At 39.9% G+C, this 18,271-nt stretch overlaps 1 protein-coding gene across 8 annotated transcripts in view; it reads right to left on the bottom strand.

The window, feature by feature from the left end:
• Window positions 1-245: 245 nt before the first annotated feature.
• Window positions 246-18,271, bottom strand: part of AUTS2 (activator of transcription and developmental regulator AUTS2) — a 793,700-nt gene continuing 775,674 nt past the window's right edge. For 7 of the 8 annotated variants that reach the window (XM_075518122.1, XM_075518121.1, XM_075518123.1 and 4 more), the window contains 7 exons: window positions 16,867-16,896; window positions 15,183-15,254; window positions 11,099-11,240; window positions 10,494-10,571; window positions 8,997-9,080; window positions 7,871-8,093; window positions 246-3,268 (listed from right to left, as the gene is read on the bottom strand). In XM_075518122.1, coding sequence (XP_075374237.1) covers window positions 2,029-3,268; window positions 7,871-8,093; window positions 8,997-9,080; window positions 10,494-10,571; window positions 11,099-11,240; window positions 15,183-15,254; window positions 16,867-16,896 — 1,869 coding nt within the window. In that variant the 3' untranslated portion in view covers window positions 246-2,028. The remainder of the gene's footprint in view (window positions 3,269-7,870; window positions 8,094-8,996; window positions 9,081-10,493; window positions 10,572-11,098; window positions 11,241-15,182; window positions 15,255-16,866; window positions 16,897-18,271) is intronic. The other variant, XM_075518124.1, reaches the window with a different exon arrangement.

The following is an 18,271-nucleotide window of genomic DNA, read 5'->3' as shown; positions in this document are numbered from 1 at the left end:
AATTAGATGGCTTATAAAAGCTTGCCATTTCCTTTACATTTGTAACAGCTATTTCTTTTGAACAAAACCCCACTCTTGGGAAAAAGTATTTCTTCCCCATAGCAATCATGGGGTACTCCACACAAAGAAGCACCTAGCAGTTTAGTTCACATTTTTTAATAACATGGCACAATTTACATTACACAAGTCTTCGCTGATGAGGAAACATGCTGAAGATTGAGAGCCGCTTCACTTTTCTTTTCACATAGGATCTAGAAAGGACTTTATTACATACAGGATAAACAGCAAAAAGGTTCGTATATAACAATCTCTTTACAATACTGAAAACTACCACTACGGTTCCAGTGTACATATTCTTCAGGGTTGGGTTTTTTTTGTATTTTTCCTTTTGTTCTTTAAAAAAAAAAAAAAACCACTGCACAACATCTGGAGTTCACAAAATCTGAAGCTCACAACTAAACCTTCAGTTGACTACTAAAATAGATCTCTGATCATTAGAAACAACTGTCTGTAGTTAACTTTTTTCTTTTTTTTTTTTGCCAAAACAGGATAACAACTTCAGATAGCACTTTAATACACTAGAAGACCAATGGAACTAATTTTATTTCATACATATATTTTACAGTCCAGTAGACAAGATATTGAATTCTCTCTGATAAAGTCATATTCTCTCCAAATATTTAGACAAGAAACTTAACGCGTTATAAAAAAGTGTGTTATGAAAAGACAGATTTCAGAAGATTGATGCATATTTTTAAAAAGGACCACGTTCTTCATGTTATTTCATGTCTTCTATGATTAGGGAACAACAAGGCTGACCTGTTAACTATTCACAGACTTTATTACCAACTGAAATACAATAAATTGCATTATGAAATCTGCATTGGAGTTCGTTAATTAAACTACTGATCCACAGTGAAAACATATCCATCATTTAGAAAAGTATTCGCTTTCTTGTAGGATTTGTTTCAATGTAGCTAAAAATCACTTAACAAAAAAAAAGTGTGTGTACAGAGAAAAATGACACACTGGCAATAAAAACAGACATGAATGGCTATAAGCAGATGTTCTTCCAAAAATAAATCTGACGTTAAATGACGAAAGTTCTGGAAAATATCCAGCATTTGATTATTACTCTGTTTAACCCAGATTCATGTGACTGAAAACCAATTTGTCATGACTACAGTATCAGTGACTACAGATCGCTAACCCTGACGCATCCTAAGGAATACATGAGCTACAGTAACATCAGCATCTTGATGCAGGGGTTCAGACAGAAAACTACACTTCTAATGGGCTGTTTCTTCATCAAAACAAGCAAGAGAAATAGGTTTCTATTATAGATGAGCTTGTTCAGGGAAAATATGACTTTAATTATGTTGTGTGTTGGAAAGGCTCCTTTGAGTTATAAAGGCTTTTGTGAAAAGCCTTAAAATTCATTGCATAGTTGAAGGGGTTTAGCTGTATATAACAATATATGTAACACAGCATAAGCAGACTGTGTTGATCAATATTAAGTTTGCAAATAGCACAGTTTAAGAAGTATTAATGTATTATGTTACTTAATTTTATCTATTTACATTTGTACAAAGTAAAGCTTTCATCTTACCCTTTTTGCATATATGAACCATTAACCCATGAAGCAATCTTTTTACATAAATATCTACAATTGTCTTCACTTCTGGTCTGAAAGAGCTTTGTATGGTTGACACTGGTGGTGGTTTTTTTTCTAGTCAAATCATTCAGATTTATGTCTTGTTCTTCAGTTCAAATTTTGAAATTTTTAAACTAGAAATAAAATAGAGTAGGAGACACGAGGAACATATGGACTTGGCTAAAAGATCTGGAAAATTTCAACATATAATATACAAAAAAACCATTTCAAAATCTTTGCACTCAGATCTATACATATTGTACAGTGGGTCACATCCCCAGTCTGTATCAATGACTAGTAAGAAGGTCTTTATATTATGTTCATTTACAACGTTCTGTCCCTCTTTCTCTGGTTTTTATTTATTCTCACTCTCCTTATCGAGCTTCAATGTCCTTGAGGGTGTGAGAAGGAGGCCTCTCTCTCATCTCTGTTGACAGAGGAGTAGTCCTTCTGGGAGACCCAGGCCGAGGTCCCAGAGTAGAAATAAGAGGTGGAGGGGCACTGAGAGCTGCTGTGGGGGGAGTTTTATTGAGGATGCCATTTTGGTGTCCCGTCGGGGGACTGACTCTGGGGTAGTGCATGCTAGGAAGTCCCGGCGTGATTAGGCTTGGGTGAGGCAGGTGCCCATCCAAGGCGGCAGGGTGAACTGAGTGCAGGCGTGCATGTTCATAGTCCTCTCTGAGCATGTGCAACCGCTCCCTATCATCCAAGTGGTTGCCCCTCTCATGCTCACGCCGAGGGTCAACAGAGAGAGGGTGGTGGTGATGGTGGTGGTGATTGTAGTCATGAGGTTCCCGATCCCTGAATGACCTGTCTGCTTCATATAATCGTGGCGCAGAAAGACGATGAAGGGGGTCATTTCTTAGCAAAAAGTCTCTGCCCAGGGGGTCTCTCCGATGAATATCTAGCTCTCTGTAAGGATCTCTTAAGGGATCTCTCATTGGATCCCAGTGGAATGAAGGATAGGGGAAACGTTCTCCACCAGGAATTGGACTAATTCCCATAAAAGGGGTCATCATGCGAGTCCTGTCCAGGCCACTGATGCTGTTCATGTGATGTATACCAGTTACACCTACAGTCATGGGCATAGACACTAAAGGACTTGGATGGACGTTAGATGTAGATATAGGTGGTGGCTGATCAGATGACCTATGAGTCTGAGGTCCCTCAGGTTGAACATCATGGTCTTCCTTTCGCTCCTCCTTCACTTTGACTTCATTGCTTTTCTTCGGATTATCGTACGCCGGCTCATTCTTCCTCTCAGCCTCACGGTTTGAAGTACTATTAGGCCTGGTGCTCTCCACAACAGGGGGCCTAGCATAGGGTGAAGGAACCCTGGGCATTTGCTTAGACTCTTCCACCACTCGGCTTTCATGGCTCAGGCCTTCTTTCTCCGAAATATAGTTGTCCTTCACCTTGTGCTCTTCAACATTAATTTCCTTCCGAGATTCGGAGTGATCCCTCTCTCGTTCTTTGGGTTTCTCTTTTTCTCGAACCTCGGGATTCAGATGGCTCCTGATCTGCTCATTTGAGCTGCGATTATGTCCGAGGGAGTTTACTGGATGGATAGGTGCTGGCGAAGGATGGCTGGAGTGTCTTTTCTCAATGCTCTCCCTAGAAGAAAGAGAAGTGTGAAAATGAAGGCATGAGAAACTCTGCAAATAAAACAAAGCATCTAGGGTGTCTGACGTCATACTTGTTGCTTTGCAGGAAGCTAGTAACATGCACCATTAAATGCACTGTTCCTTTTGCACACCCAAAACACCAGAAGAACATCCCATCTCTAAACTAGGCCTATTCTATTATCTTAACCCAGGAGAAGAAGATCCCTGAAGCTGCTTTGTGAATCATCTGATTGAGATTTCAAACACTGAAGTCCATAGAAGGCTCTCAAGGGAATCTAGCTCTAGTACAGATATTTCTAACACAACGTCCTTAATTGTTTGCAAAGAAGAGAGAGAAAAATAAAAACATACTAATTTAATCCAAAAAAAGTGAGGCAGTTAAATCCAAATTACACGGTTAATAGTATTTTACCTGCTGCTTCTATTAAGAATACATTTGGGAAAATAGATAACATTTTGCTCAACTGACTTCTAAAAAAATTTCTAGACCTATGTACGTTACTAATTTCTTATCTCTATTCTCTTCAATCTTCTAGCTTTTCAATTTACTTCTCACTATTCAATTTACTTCTTAAAATTGAAAACAAAAACCTCTCAAGACACCAGTACTGATGGAGACAATCCACCTCTCCAAACAGGTAGGCACTTCCGTACGTGTGCAGTGAACGCCAGTGCAGGTGTTTTAATAGAGGTGGCCATCATGCACAGGTTATGCATTGACTTCCTCAGCAGAGATCAGTCTACCCTATATGCCCATCATTCACGCTAGCTTTGGAAACATCATCCTTCTGGAGTCAGTTGCTCTTCAGATTACCAGCCCTTTCCCATTTCTAGGGTAGAGCAAGCAGAGCAGGGACAGGGCCAATGCATCTCCCTGCCAATGCCAGGAAGTCTCAAAATACTGTGAATTCATCCCATCTTTCAAACCTATTTATGTTGCACAAAAGATGAGAGAATAATTGTCTGGCAGTGGACAAAAACCTAAATACGTGAATGGATCCTGCACCAACTATTTTCTGGAAGCAGTGTTGACCAGGAGTTGTTATGGGGCAAACTAAGTGGACACTTGCTCCTTCACCTATACAATTTCTGCTACCTGCTTTTTTGTTAAGCTTAACTGCATAAGATTTCTACCTGCAGGTACTTTGGACGGCGAAACTACAGCAACCACAGAAAAAATATCTTTCAAAAGGAAGCTCGTTATTATAACCTCACCAGATGCATCTTTTGCTGTGTCTAGACTGAATTGTTGAAACTGTCATTCTATGGGCCATGTCTGAGAGACCTCAGAGAGTCCAGAATGTGACTGTTAGAAAACATTTAGATGTTGGAGCATTCGATTCCACAACTGCCTAGTCCGCACTGACTACCAATTAACTCCTTGGTATCAGGTTCTGCTTTGACTGACTGTGCCCTAAACAGTCTGGAAATTGTGTACTGGCTCTAATTTCCCTCCTCTTGCTTTCCACCAAAAGTTGAGGCATTTGATTTAACAGCTTCCAGATTTGGACACGGTGAGACCAAGTCAAGGCACTCCAGTGAAGGCTTCTCAATGTAAAGACTCGATTCATTTACTTTGCTGGGAAAGCACTGGCTTGTGGACTCTGCAATACCTAGTCTTTAATTTATTTTGCTCATGGGACTAGTTCAGAGGGCACTCTTAATTGTTTTATTTCACTAGGAGAGCTCATTGAGTCCTTTTACTGATATTTAATCAATCTTATATGTAATTGATGTATTTTAAATTATGCATAAAATTTAGAGAAAATAAGAGGCATTTTCTGTAACTAAAGAAAAATACATGTGCAACCAAAATAACATATTCCTTTGCCAATTTCATCCTATTCAATTACAGTGATGGTATTATCTCAAGAGGCTGTTGATTATATAGTTCACTTAAGTGAACTACATGTAGTTCAGTGGTCAGAGAGGGAATAATTTTTTATCCTCAGATCTGTCAAGGGCTCCTGAGGTTAATAATATGGGACGAGCTCTAAGCCTCTGTCTCCACAAAGAAGAAACTTAAGATCATGTTCTCAAATGAACTTATTACGTAATAAGTAATATGTTTTGAGGCTGTATACTACACTGAAAGATACTGAGTATCTTATGCCGAGTACTTTGCTTCATTTATGTTGATAAAAAGATCAATAAATTCTTGGGGTTTTCTTTTAATGCTCTAGGATTACATACACTTAAATGTCATTATTAGAATAGAACTGTTCAGTGACATCTTTTAAACAAAATACCACTGAGAAGGAACAAATCCTATTTTTCACAATAGCTATTTTTACTGATTTTTCCTAATGCTGGGCTGGAGTAACAGAGTCCTTAAAACAAAAAAACCTCCACAATTGCAAACGATGTTCCAGGAGAAAGTGGGCACCATATCAGGACATTGCAGAAACTCCCCAGCCAGCTCTGCACCTAGGAAAGGTTCACAGATTGTAGTTTCATATTATCTAAGCTATCTTGAGGGTTTTACCTTATCTCAATCTAGCTGGGAGGGGGCTGAGGTACACTGGCCATACAGCTTATCCAAGGAGAGTGACCAGTGATTCGTTGCACACCACTCTAACACCGATCTTAGATGGGGAAGAGCCAAGCTAAGGTACCTTTCCACTGACAACGGAAGAGATCTAGATGAATGCTTTTGGCTAGATGGCCCATTTGGGAGCTGATAAAGTTAGACCCTTGATGACAAGATGATTTTGAGATGAAATCATACCTCCAGGCATGATTCCCAGCTCTTCCTGTCTGGGCAAATTAGCTTAAAATAAGTAACAGAGATTGGGACCTCAGCTAGAAAGCAGGGCTACATCCTCACCCCGCTGGGTGCCACTGAAGATAAAAGAACAGGTACGAGAGGCTCACAGACTACTCCAGCAGACATTATCTACATAGGGAGCACGTCTCCAGGAAGGGATTCTCAGCATCTTCTCATACAGGCAACAGTGTGAGCATGCTGCAAAGTAGAACTCTTCAAAACCACACAGATGGATGCACAGCGACACTAGATCGGCAAAAACATTATTGTACTAAACTGGGAGCCGTAATTGTGCAGAAGTATGAAGTATGAATGACGCTTACTTTTAAGCTCTCAAATTATTGAAAATAAATATGTTCTGAGCTATGATATGGAGTTCAGGCAATGCCAAAGCAGCTTGCAAGGAATGTAGTTCTGAAAGGGATTTTCTTCAGCAGGAACACTTCATAAGAAAACAACAAAACAGCAACTGAAATAATCACATAATTCTAAAGACTACCCATATCATTAGTAACTAAAATGCTTTGCCATTCAAGCCAGTAAAGTTACTCACATGCTTAAGCATTTTGCAGGACAGAATCCCCAATTTGTAACAGCAATTTATTTTGAAGCATTAACACCAGACATGAAAATAATGAAGCTATGCTACCAAACAGAAAATATTCCAAATGGAAAATGTAGGTGAAAAGATCTGTAGTTTGACTCGCTCTTCACATTTTACAATAATAGAAAAGCTCTTAAATGTATTTTTAGAATATCTAATGTGTTAGCATAACTTCTTTTAGAAAAGGCTACTAATGCGTATATTTGGGTTAGTGACAGAGAAGTCAGAAAAGCACATCTCCTAAATATTCTTTTATGCTAAAAAATTAGAAACAAATAGCCATTATGTAGTAAAGTAATGTGCAAACTTAACAGGAAAGCCATTAAGCCACAACTGAAAAAGCTGATATCATCCTCTCTACATTTTTCAAGGAAGGCATGACGCTGAATGGCAAATTCTTTTAATTTGGTACTTAAATGTTAAGAGGAATTGTTACTGAGTTAACTGTATAATGGGAACAGTCCTGACAAAAAAAATATGACCAGGTTTTACTTTTCATTAACCCTTCCCAGCCTGGACATGTTAGCGTGCAAGTCCATGTAAAACATTGAATAAAAACTGTGCTTGAAGGTGTGTAACAGCAGTGCATGTGTGTGTGGCTTTCTGAGGGGAATTAAGTTGATTTAATGAACTGCATGCACTGAAACTTACTGTGGTATTGGAACATGACATACCCGGTGCATTTTATAGTGTTACAATTTTACAACTTTATCAGTGGTCCCTCCGGTCAGTCCATTTTTGAGGAGGGAGGTAGCGTTATTGATTTGGCAGACAAGGTCCGATTTACAAAGTTATTTAAGTATTCAAAGGTGCAGATATGCGTCTGATGAACTTTATAATCCTTTTTTTTTTTTCATCCTGTCAGGCACCTATCTACACGTTAAATCTTCAGAAGACCTATGAAAATGTGACCCACAAGGTAACAGAGTGTGTGGGTCTGATTCTGTTCTCACTTGACACTACCTGAACTCTGCTCTAGCAAAGCTCCTTCTGATGAAGTGCGGTGCAAGTGAGAAGAGAAACAGATGCAGTAGGAAACACCTGAGTTAGAAACCTGCATCTTCCGTAGTGCCTCGCGTCGTAGGCAGCAATGGTGTCAGCTCTCCAGGTGTTCCTCTGCTGAAGCTCTGGTTTAACAATGTGCCAGGCTGGGAAGGGTTAAAAGCGGAACAGAGCCCCAAGCTTTGAACTAGACAATTCTTGGAAGTGTTCTTTCGTACCTTTCTTTGTCATCTTTACTAACAGATGAGTCTCGTTTATCTACATCTCTATCTCTGTCATGAGCTGCAGCAGATGAACTGCGCTCCAGCTCTCCTGGCTTCAGCCAGGGCGGAGGGGTCGGGAACGAAGGAGGAGTTCGGTGCAGTCGGTTCCAGGGCTCGTGAGGGTTGCTAAAGCTCTGCATACTGGGGCCATCCTTGTGGCCGAACATTGAGTTGGGTGCTGAAATGGTGAAGTGGAAAACAAAAAGGTTTAAGAAAAAGGTATGCTCTAGTGAAGGTACTTACCAAAAAAACTTTTACAGCACTCAGAGTTAAAATGAATACATATTATTGGGAGCTGGAAAAGGAAAGGAAATTAACAGAGATTCATTAGAGGGTCTCATTCCTAAAAATGGGCAGGCATCTGACAGCTGTTTTATTTGGAAAGGGAAATGCTGTGGATAAAATTGACAAGGGATGAAGTAGTAAGATAAAAGTGACAATGATCCTTATTCCAAATATTTTGGAGACATCAGGAAATGACTATTATACGGACTACAAATAATGGAACTTGTTGCATTTGATCCTGAACCAAAGTAAAATAATGTGTGACCAAAATCATGCCAGATTTGAAGTATGGAGAAAGAGAGTGACTTTTAAAAGGATGATCTTTTGTGACTGGCCAAATCTAGAGAAATGTTGATGATCCTGGGCAAATAAATGCAGGTTAGTGATCTTTTCCAGGCACATGTCCTGGTTTACTAGTGAGAAAGGAAAAATATAATGTTCCCATCCACAGCTAGGGATGCTGCACACATTGACTATTTTTGAACATGCAACAAAACCATGAGAAATTCCACAAACTCCTTAGACTCATAGGTTCTATATTCTTGGTTTTTAACTGAACAATGTAATGGTGACATTTAGCACTATGTTGAACCCAAACTATTACGTAACTAATAGAAAATAATTTACTGATGACTAAAAATTATGTTATTCAGACGAAAAAGGTCGCTTTTCAAATTCCCATCTTTTAGTGGTATGTGGTCTAAGCAACTGGTAAAAAAGACAGCAAATAGTCACCATCACTCAATATCCTGAATTACACAGCAAACAAGAATTCATAAACAAAGAGGTTACTCACTAACTGTCGGGTTCCCGAGTCCCCCGAAGGCGTTACTACCCACTGCAGTGAGACTGCTGAAGGAAGCCGGTCGATTGAAAGGCTCTGCAAACCAACAGAAACAGCTGAAGCTCACTGGCATGTTGGTAATTATGATAAAGCATTAGTGTGTTATCCAACTGTATTACGTCTGCATGAAAGCTAGTCTCTGCCCATCAGTAGTTGAACATCATCCTCCCACAACACAGCAGTGATTGTAAGGGGGTGAGACATAAAAAAACTTTTTTTTTTTCCCCAATGACAGTATGCAGGGGATCATCTTACTAGAAAAACTTCCTTTTCAAAGCAAAACAAGATGTTAAAATATACATGGTATTGAGGCTTGTACTTCTGCATAAGTAGTTACTTTATTTAAAACCCGCAAACATCTCCATTTTTATTTCCTTTTATTCCCTTCCAATTCAATTCTGTGGTCCTTCTCAGGAAATGTCCCTGGCTAGCAAGACTATTATTAACTCTGGCAACTGTGCTCCAAACACCTTCAGGCCATGTCTCCTAAACCATAGCCAGGATATAAATAAAATGTCCTATTATGCTGATATGTCATGCTGACCTGAACATTTTGTAATTCTCTTAGTACTTATTGCTAATACTATATGAAAAACTAGTATGGACTGAAAAATACTAGAATAATTTTTTTTAGTAGTTAATGCATACAGACTCTAAGTAAATCGTATGAAGCAAATTATCCTCTCACTTTACTTTGGAGAAGTCTAATGATTTTGATGAAACTACTTCTGATAAATACCAGCACAGAGAAAGGGAAAACCAAACCTAGCATTTTCTATAGGCAGCTAAGTGCAGAATGATAAACCTACATCATGAGTCTGCTGTATCAATTTGGTGACCCTCCCAAATCCTTCCCTAAGCAAAATAAAATGCCAATTTAGAGTCTTGATCATGGATGCTCCTGCAGGCAGCAGACCACCTTCTTACAACATCAGTAAGTTAGAAGGGAAATAACAACATTTGGTAACTTGGGTGGTTCTGTTTTTAAATGCATATTCACTAATTTTCACTAACAGACAAATCTGAGGCCAGATCACAAGATTTTAAGGATATATTTCCCGCTCACTTAAATGGAAAAGCAGACATCTAAGTAGGAGTTAGGAAAAGGAACACCTCTATGAACCAAAGCCTTAACTTTAAGGCATTTTTTTTGACTGGTTATAAACATGACTACAGTGAAACCTAACCAGCCCTGTCACTCCACTCCTCTAACATCCAGACTGTTTTCAAAGTATTTCAAAACATGCTGTCAGCGATACTATTATGTGTATTTAGAACTGCTACTTGGGTAATGACTAAAATTAAATGGCTGAAATGTGCAATTTGTAAAGGTTAAGTAGGCAGGATACTCAAAGAGTCTCCACGCGGGTAACCTTTAATGGCCTCAATGGTCCATGTGTGTTACCTCTGAGTTGTATTCACCATTAGTTAGTTGCAGAGAGAACGTACCTAAGTGAGCAGCTGGGTTGAGAAAATTGCTGTGGTGAGGTGGCGGGCCGAAAGGGGTGCCGGCTGGATGACCCCCACCTGCCAAAACAAAGCCAAAGGTATGAATTCCTAGCAAAAGATCAGAAAGGGACTAACTGTGCTCTGGGCTTGACTGTCATCTCTTAAATGGCTGCTCATGTGAGCAGAGAATGCTGTACACTGGGTGGGGGCTCTCAGGTCAGGATCCTATGCAAATAGCTGCTTTTCGAAACAGAAATTGCCAGTTAGAGTATAAAGGGCGGGGGGGGAACGTTTCAGTATGGAAAAAAACAAGAGTGTGTAAAAGACAGCATATTTCCAACCTATCATCTCCCGGATGCATTGGACATCACTATGTGAAGAAATGTTCCCCCATTTACTACCTGTATGGCATTTCAGCAGGTTGGGCTTTTTTAAAAACCATATAGAATAATTTAAAAATATTTATCAAATAGACTAATAGCCCCTGGCATGTCTTGCAGAGAGTTTGTAAGCCAAAGCATATGGGTAATTTCCTTTTAATATGGCAAGGATTAGCATTTTAATGAGCATGCCACAAGAAGGACATTTCACTTCGCAGTACTCACTGGCTGTGGAGAAGAGAGTTGAGGGCCGGGCCAGGTCATGGGGGTGGTGGATGGCTCCAAAAAGGCTGGGGCCTGGTGGCCTGCTCAGAAATTCAGGTTTCAGGCCAAAGTCCAGCTTATGCGGATCAGACTGCATCTGTTTCTGAAATGTAAAAACAGGATTTGGAAGAGACTGTCCTAAAAGATAGCCGTAAAAGGCACTTTCAGAATGTTGTGGGTATAGCAATTTATTCATACTAACTGACGTTTTAACAAGAACATTAGTTTTTGGGACCCCAAGCATAGGTGCCCAGCTATTTTCCTGGAAGAGGGATCTAAGGCAGAGAGAGAAAATCTCAGGCTCCCAATGCAGATTTCCCACAAATTTCAACAGTCTTTTCACATATGCTCACATCCATCCCTCTGGAGCAAAGCATTTCAGCACAGACCTGGCTTAGAGAACAAACATAAAAACCTTTGAAGAGGCCTCAGACACTTGCTTAGCTGTAAGAATAGGTCTGTCTTAAAATAATAAAAACAAAGCTGAAGAGAAATGTTAGTTTGGACCTGACCCCAGGTGGGCAGGCGTGTTAAAAGCTGGGTGAAAGCACCAACTGTAACAGGCAGAGCTGCCAGCTGACCCTCTGCCCACTGCAGGAATCCCTTGCCAGGCACCTACGGCAGAGACAAGTCGATGGACACCAGAACCATTAACTTTAGATGTGAAGCTGCAATCAAGAAACACTTGATGCAGTATATCTCTCAGTGCCTCTCAGACTGCAACTGAGCAAGCTAGGGGCTAAAATGAATCAAATCACAGATGAAGTATATTTGAGTCTAAAGAACTGAAGTCCTCTGTCGACTGCTTGCACTCCAAATTCAAAGCACTGTATGTCGCTGTCTTTATTTATATAGCATTAGAATGAGCAGGCTTTCTTTTTTAAGGTAAATTTGCTGAGGTAGCTGTGTTATAAATGAGAAGTGGATGAAGGATGGGTTCTTCTTTGTGTCATGTACTCGTTTTAGTGGTCCCTACTTAAAATAGTTTTATAGAATGAAGAGGAAAACCAAATTCCCAATTACCTGTGCTGCCAGAACTCCCTAAGCACAAATTGCTGATTAATTGTGCAGGTCAGCTGAAAGGATTTACGAACGTGTAACACAGAACCAGTAGATCTTAACAGTAATTTTGGAGCATGTTACGCTTTATAAATCAGTATTTAATACTGTGCCAGCTCAGAGTACAGACTATTACAATGATATAAATATGCATATTAAAAAGTTATGACCAAGTTAATGTGCATGCCTAGTCACTGTTTTTCAAGTGCTAGTAACATGTCTATGTAGCTATGAGAACAAAAGGGGGGGGGGGGGGGGGGCAAAAAAAGAAAGACTTTATCAATGTTTTGAGATAACAGCCTGCAAGAATATTGCAATGGAAAAGATGGCCAAGTTAAGGTCATGTCTTTTGAGGAAGTAACACTGTAGTGCTTTAATAATTAAAAAAAGTTCAGAAAATACAAATGCCTCAGTTGAAGCCTGCGTGCCAGATTTTTATGCTGTGAACTCTTTTTATTCTTCCTTTTAACAACCATGTTATAAACCTCTGACAGGCATTACTCAGAATAGCAAAAGCTGGCTGAAACTTTAATTGCAGCCATATGAACGGTGCTGTTCCAAATAATGAAAAAATCCCCTGTCTGAAGAGGAACAGGAATATCATGGATGTGTTAAAAGCTTTTTTGAATGTGTTGGTTTACCTTAAAATAGTACCAAAGAAAATTGATCAGATTTATTTTATCCCCAGTTGCTGTGTGCAGGAGAGCACCCCTCTTGATGATAATCCTTATGAATGTATTTGAAGTCCAGCAAATGTGTAACACCTTAACTCAGGGCCCACTAAAATCAGTGTAAATGTCTGCACTAATTTCATGGCATGTTAGATCAGGCCATAAGGCCTTTCCTAAAAGAGAGAGGGCCAATTATGGAGCATAAATTCTCTCTTGAATCCAGGCCAGTGACGCACCGGTCAGTCTAAGGAGGAGTGTAAAATTGCTTTGTGCCCAGAGCTAGTATGCAACCCTGGCTTCATCTGAGGAACTCCCTGGGTGTGCAGCCAGGTTACACAGGTCTGAACTGTGTCTTGGTGCAGAGGTATAGGCAAGCAAACAGCAGCCACAGCTGCATGCAATTTTTCCTGGGGTCAGGAAGGTTGTGTTTTAAAGTTTCCTATCTTGCCTGCTTCTTCAGTGTCTGCTGTTGCCCTCTGCAAGCAATTACTAGCAGGCCAGATAGTTACCAATTCTTCCATACTTTGCAAGCAGTCTGGTGGCACTGCATGCAAACTTGAAATCTCTGAGTAAATATATTTTATTCCCTGCTCTGAGGTCAGGCAGCATCTCCAGCTTGGGCCGAAGAAAAGGCACCTTCACAACCTTGGGCTAGAAGGAGAAATCGTTCTGTATGAGCCTTCAGCCAGAGATTTCACACTTCGTGGTCACATGCTGAGGGGAGGGCTTCATTCCCGTGTGGGAGTCTGACAGCCCACGGGGACATAAACCAACTCGCCTTAATGACTGTAGACCATACCTAATTTTTTGACTGAACTGAGATAGTAAAATACATTTCCCAATTATTCTTGAAATTACCATAAGGCACAGCCTCAAAAAGTCAAGTAACATCCTTTCCTGTACTTCTGGGCTTTATGCCTGTTTTTTAACATGCAAGATAGAAAAGTATTAGGTAAAAGAAATGGCTGCATGAAAATGGCATTTACTATAAGTCATAAATACATCAGTATGACCTCTCTCTGAATATCAAATCAAGGAAGATTCAAAGGACATAGATAGCATGGGAATAATAATTTCATTTCAAGAAAATACCTTTTCAATAAAATAAAAAAAAGGACATATAACTCTCTAGGTCCATAATCTTGTCTTTTTTGATAATGGGAAGACGAATGAAGATCACTAGCAGGGGAAACATAAGGAAGCAGAGGAGAGAGATATGTCTACTGCAGCAAATTAACCTGTCAACCTTGTTTAAAAGGGTTATTTTTAAACTCTATTAGCTGCAGGTTTTAGTAGCTGTTCAACATCTTCATATTCTTATAGCACTACCTTATACAATTCAATTGCATACACAGACTGCAAAGTGCTACGGACTCCTTGTTAATTTTACTTTCTAACACAAGCTATTGACTCCTGAAGTACAAGTATGAGCAGTAAAGAACACCAGCCTTTCCTGACTTACTGAAAAACTTCAGGAGCAACACAGAATTTTTCAGTGGCAAATACAGTGAAAATATTATAAAGGGAAAGAAACCTTCTTCACAGAGTCCATGTGCAATGAAAATACAGTTAAACTAAGAATGGAAACACCTAACTATTAAATGAATAAATAATTTGTTTTTCTCTGACATCTGTTTCAGGAGAGCCGAAACATTGCCCTTACCCTTGAAGTCTCAAAGCATGTATAACAAAGAAAAGATTTCCACCCCTTTACTTTTGGTGCAATGAGACAGTGTCTGGCTAACATTACTTCACCTGAGAGGCTGTGTCTGCCTAACCAGCCCAGACACGTACAGGTGCCAACCTCCAGCTATGAGATGGGTTGTGAAAAAAGACTGATGGAAGCCTTTGCAGCCACACTGGAGAAAGCATCATAGGGACAGGAGAAATCTTCCTGTGCCCTCTTCTGTCCGTGAACATTGACAAGAGGAATGGGACACACGTGCCTAGCTTCTCCAGACTTAAAAAAACTTAATCTTGATATGTTTGTGTCCTCAGCCATAAATAAAAGCAATGTTGTAGCTCACAGGCACACCCATTTAGCTCTTCCTAGCTACAAACTGGTTGTTATTGCCTAAGATCTGGTGTCCTTGCCCCACGGCATCACAGACATTCCTTTGAGACTCTACCTTTAGGTTTTTAATTCCAATATGCGATGACTATGAAACAGAAGGTTATGCTATAATGCTACATATGGTTCTTTAACAAGGCATTAGCCATGGCATAGAACTGCTAACAGCGAGAGGCAAACTCTTCCTCTCACAGGTCTGCACTGCGCAATTCATCTGAAATGCAGGAGTGCCCAAAAGACTGACCTTGACTTTCTGTTGGTGATGGTATATCTGCCAGGCGATGTGAACATGCATAGCGCACCACTTTCCAGGTTTCTGAAAAAAACCAAAGGGATACAACACGAATCAGTAACTCAAAAACCTGCGATGCTTTATTCTAGTTATAGCAACTCTTCCCAACTCTTAACCCAGTCTGTTTTGGTCTAGGGGATTCCCCATGCCAAGACAACTGAAAGCAAAGGGTCTCCCTTCAGTGCCTTCCCCCTCCATCCTCTTGGGAAACCAGAAATGCAAAGAATTTGTCCCTTGCTAAGAAGTTTGTCTGGATATCCAGGAATGCTCCTGGTCACTCTCCTCTCCAAATAAACCCATGCTCGGGTTTTACACACTCTTGCAATCTTCTGATGCCACTGGCTGAGAATGCAGCTTGCGTTGCTGAAATCAATGAAACTGCCTCCCAGTTAGCAGCTGCTCTGCATAGCTGGATTGCTTCACAACTCTACATTGAGTTCATTTCCAAAAGTGGAACTATTCTAAGACCAGCCTTTCCACCAAAAGATGAAAATGAAAGCACTTTAAAAGATCACTCTGGTTTTCAAAATGAATCGGACTCCCTCATAAAATTGCTGGTCTGTACCTCCAAAACTTTGGCTCATAAATACACTGAAAAAATTGGAGGTCAGTCAATTCACTCTGTTTGGGAAGGCTCTTTGCATCCTTCCTGTCACCATGCTTTTAAGTCATGGGGAGGAGAGAGGGAGGAAAGAACCAGAGAGTGCTATTTGGGTTTTCTCATTGATTTTGTACTCCATTTCCAGGACATCTGGAAATCTTGTCTGAAAAAGGCTCATTCAGGATGTACTTTCTCCAATTTTGTTATTTAGGGGTCTATAGTTAACTACACAACTAATGATACCTGCAGATTTAAAAATAACCACAGGAATTCAAGAAGCTCCTCAAGCTACTGGTAACTTAATGTTTCACAAACTATGGCATAGGGTCTGCCTTCTATTCCTAGGTGTGTATCAACCAACAATTAAAAACCACAAAAAAACAAAACCCATCTCACACACATACTCCTCTAAACTCAAGCCTTTTGTTTATTCACAGCAACTGGCTGTGTTAGTGATTTAATGAGTTCACTTGGTCGGTACGATCAAAATATAGACCTTCTTGAACAAATTGAAAAACTAACAAAAAAACCTTTTGGATCACTGAAAGAGTGGACCTTTTCATCCTTATTTCTAAAATATTTTGTGTTTGAAGTGCATTGTCTGTCTGTACTTGACACTAAGATACTTGGGTAGGAAATACCATACCAAATAACACTGAAAACATCCAGTAAATAATAAAAAGCACAATCATTCAGTCTGCAGTGAAATTACAAGGGATCACTGCCAGGGTAGGTCTGTAGGATTTGACTCAGGAAACCTTGTAAGCCAGCACGATAGAAGGATTATCAATATTTAACCTCTAGTATTCGTGCTTGGGGGTTGCACGAGAAGAACAGAAAACTTCCAACTTTGAAACGGTTTATTTTCCTCGAGTGACCACAAGATGCATGCAAAGAAGGACTGACCATGCTGCTCAGCAAACATGGTGTAAAATACCCAAGATGAAACATGGCATTGCTTTATAATTAGTCTGCTGCTTTAACCCAGTGGGGACTGAGATGAGCTTGACAAACTATCACAAGAAGATTTCTTACCCTCAACATGGGCCTGAACGGATCTGTCAACTGTGAAGAAGAAATGACAGCTTGGTTACATGCCTGTCACTCAAACAATTGCTCTAATTAACAAATTTGTATTGCTTCATTAAGAGATGAAATTAAAATGTGTGATTTTACTTTCAAATGAAGCCCTTTCAGATAATAATTAGTCCTTAGCCTCCATATTCGAGCCGGTCTCCCTCCCCCCATGGCTCTTGTACCTAAGTGTTGACAAGCAACTAAACAAGCCTCACACAGAGTGCTCTGTCCTCTGGCATCATCATTAATTTGTTGATTTAATGCTACAAAAATAGCTGGTTAGCTACTCTGAAGAAAAACACAGATCTATCCTTTGGGCAAACTTCTGTTCTCATCTTTCAAAGCCGCTTGGCTCGCGAGAAGACTGGATAGCGGATAGGGCCACTTTTTCACCAGCTTGATCTCACGGATTGGGTTGGAATGGGCTGGAATGGTGTTCAGACATGCCCCTGCAAACCAGCGACTCTGTCCGTTCAACGGCTATGGCATTAGGTCCTCGACTTGTACATTCAAATAGCCATTACTGACTGCCTGCTTGCCTGATGTGTTCTCTGTCACAAACTGGCTTTGCCTTAAATGTTTTGCAACAGATGTTGGTAAACAGCAGCTGTATAAAAACCCCAATTTTCTCATTATTATTTTTTGTGTGGCCTGTTTTTTTCAGGTAGATTAGTTTCTTATTCTCCTTTTTTGCTCACTTTTCATCAATTAATGCTGGAAAATAAATTCAATTTATTGGGTATTTCTCATTTGTTTTGGATTTTCTTTTTTGAAATGCAATACTAAAGGAGATTTATAGGTGTAAGAGGTACTTTGCAGACTCAGTGATGGCACAATATATCATCCTGAAATAATCGAAACTACACTGCAAGTTGAAAGGGAGCATAAAGCTAAATGACTTAATGATGGGAGGCTCTAGTTATCTTTTCAATTAGATGGAATAAACAGAAACAAAGAAACATGGTTCCTTTTGGTATAAAGCTCAACTACAGCACCGATTCAGAGCAAACCAAAGTACTGGAACTTGGCATAACCCAAGAAAATAGCTCTGCTATACTTAAAAGTTGAGCCACACCACAACATGGATTTTCAAGGAGAGCTCCCCATTGCTTTTGTCAGAGAGTTCTGCTAAAAACATGACTGCTAAAACCATGATGTTCCTCATTGCAAACAATGTATATTAATTGAAACATGCAAACAACCCATGGGCTTTCGGAAAGAACAGAAAAAGGCTAAAAGACAAAGTGCTGAGACAATAAACGCTATTCACCTACGCTAGAACTCAAAAATCTGGAGGCGCCAAGTGATCAATAAAGTGCATCTGTATTTCAGTGGTGCAATCAATGATACAGTAACCAAGGGA

Source organism: Mycteria americana, chromosome 15, assembly GCF_035582795.1.
Source record: "Mycteria americana isolate JAX WOST 10 ecotype Jacksonville Zoo and Gardens chromosome 15, USCA_MyAme_1.0, whole genome shotgun sequence".
NCBI classification, from domain to species: domain Eukaryota; kingdom Metazoa; phylum Chordata; class Aves; order Ciconiiformes; family Ciconiidae; genus Mycteria; species Mycteria americana.
Note: the sequence above shows the minus strand (reverse complement) of the source record. Positions and strands in the feature narration are given on the sequence as shown.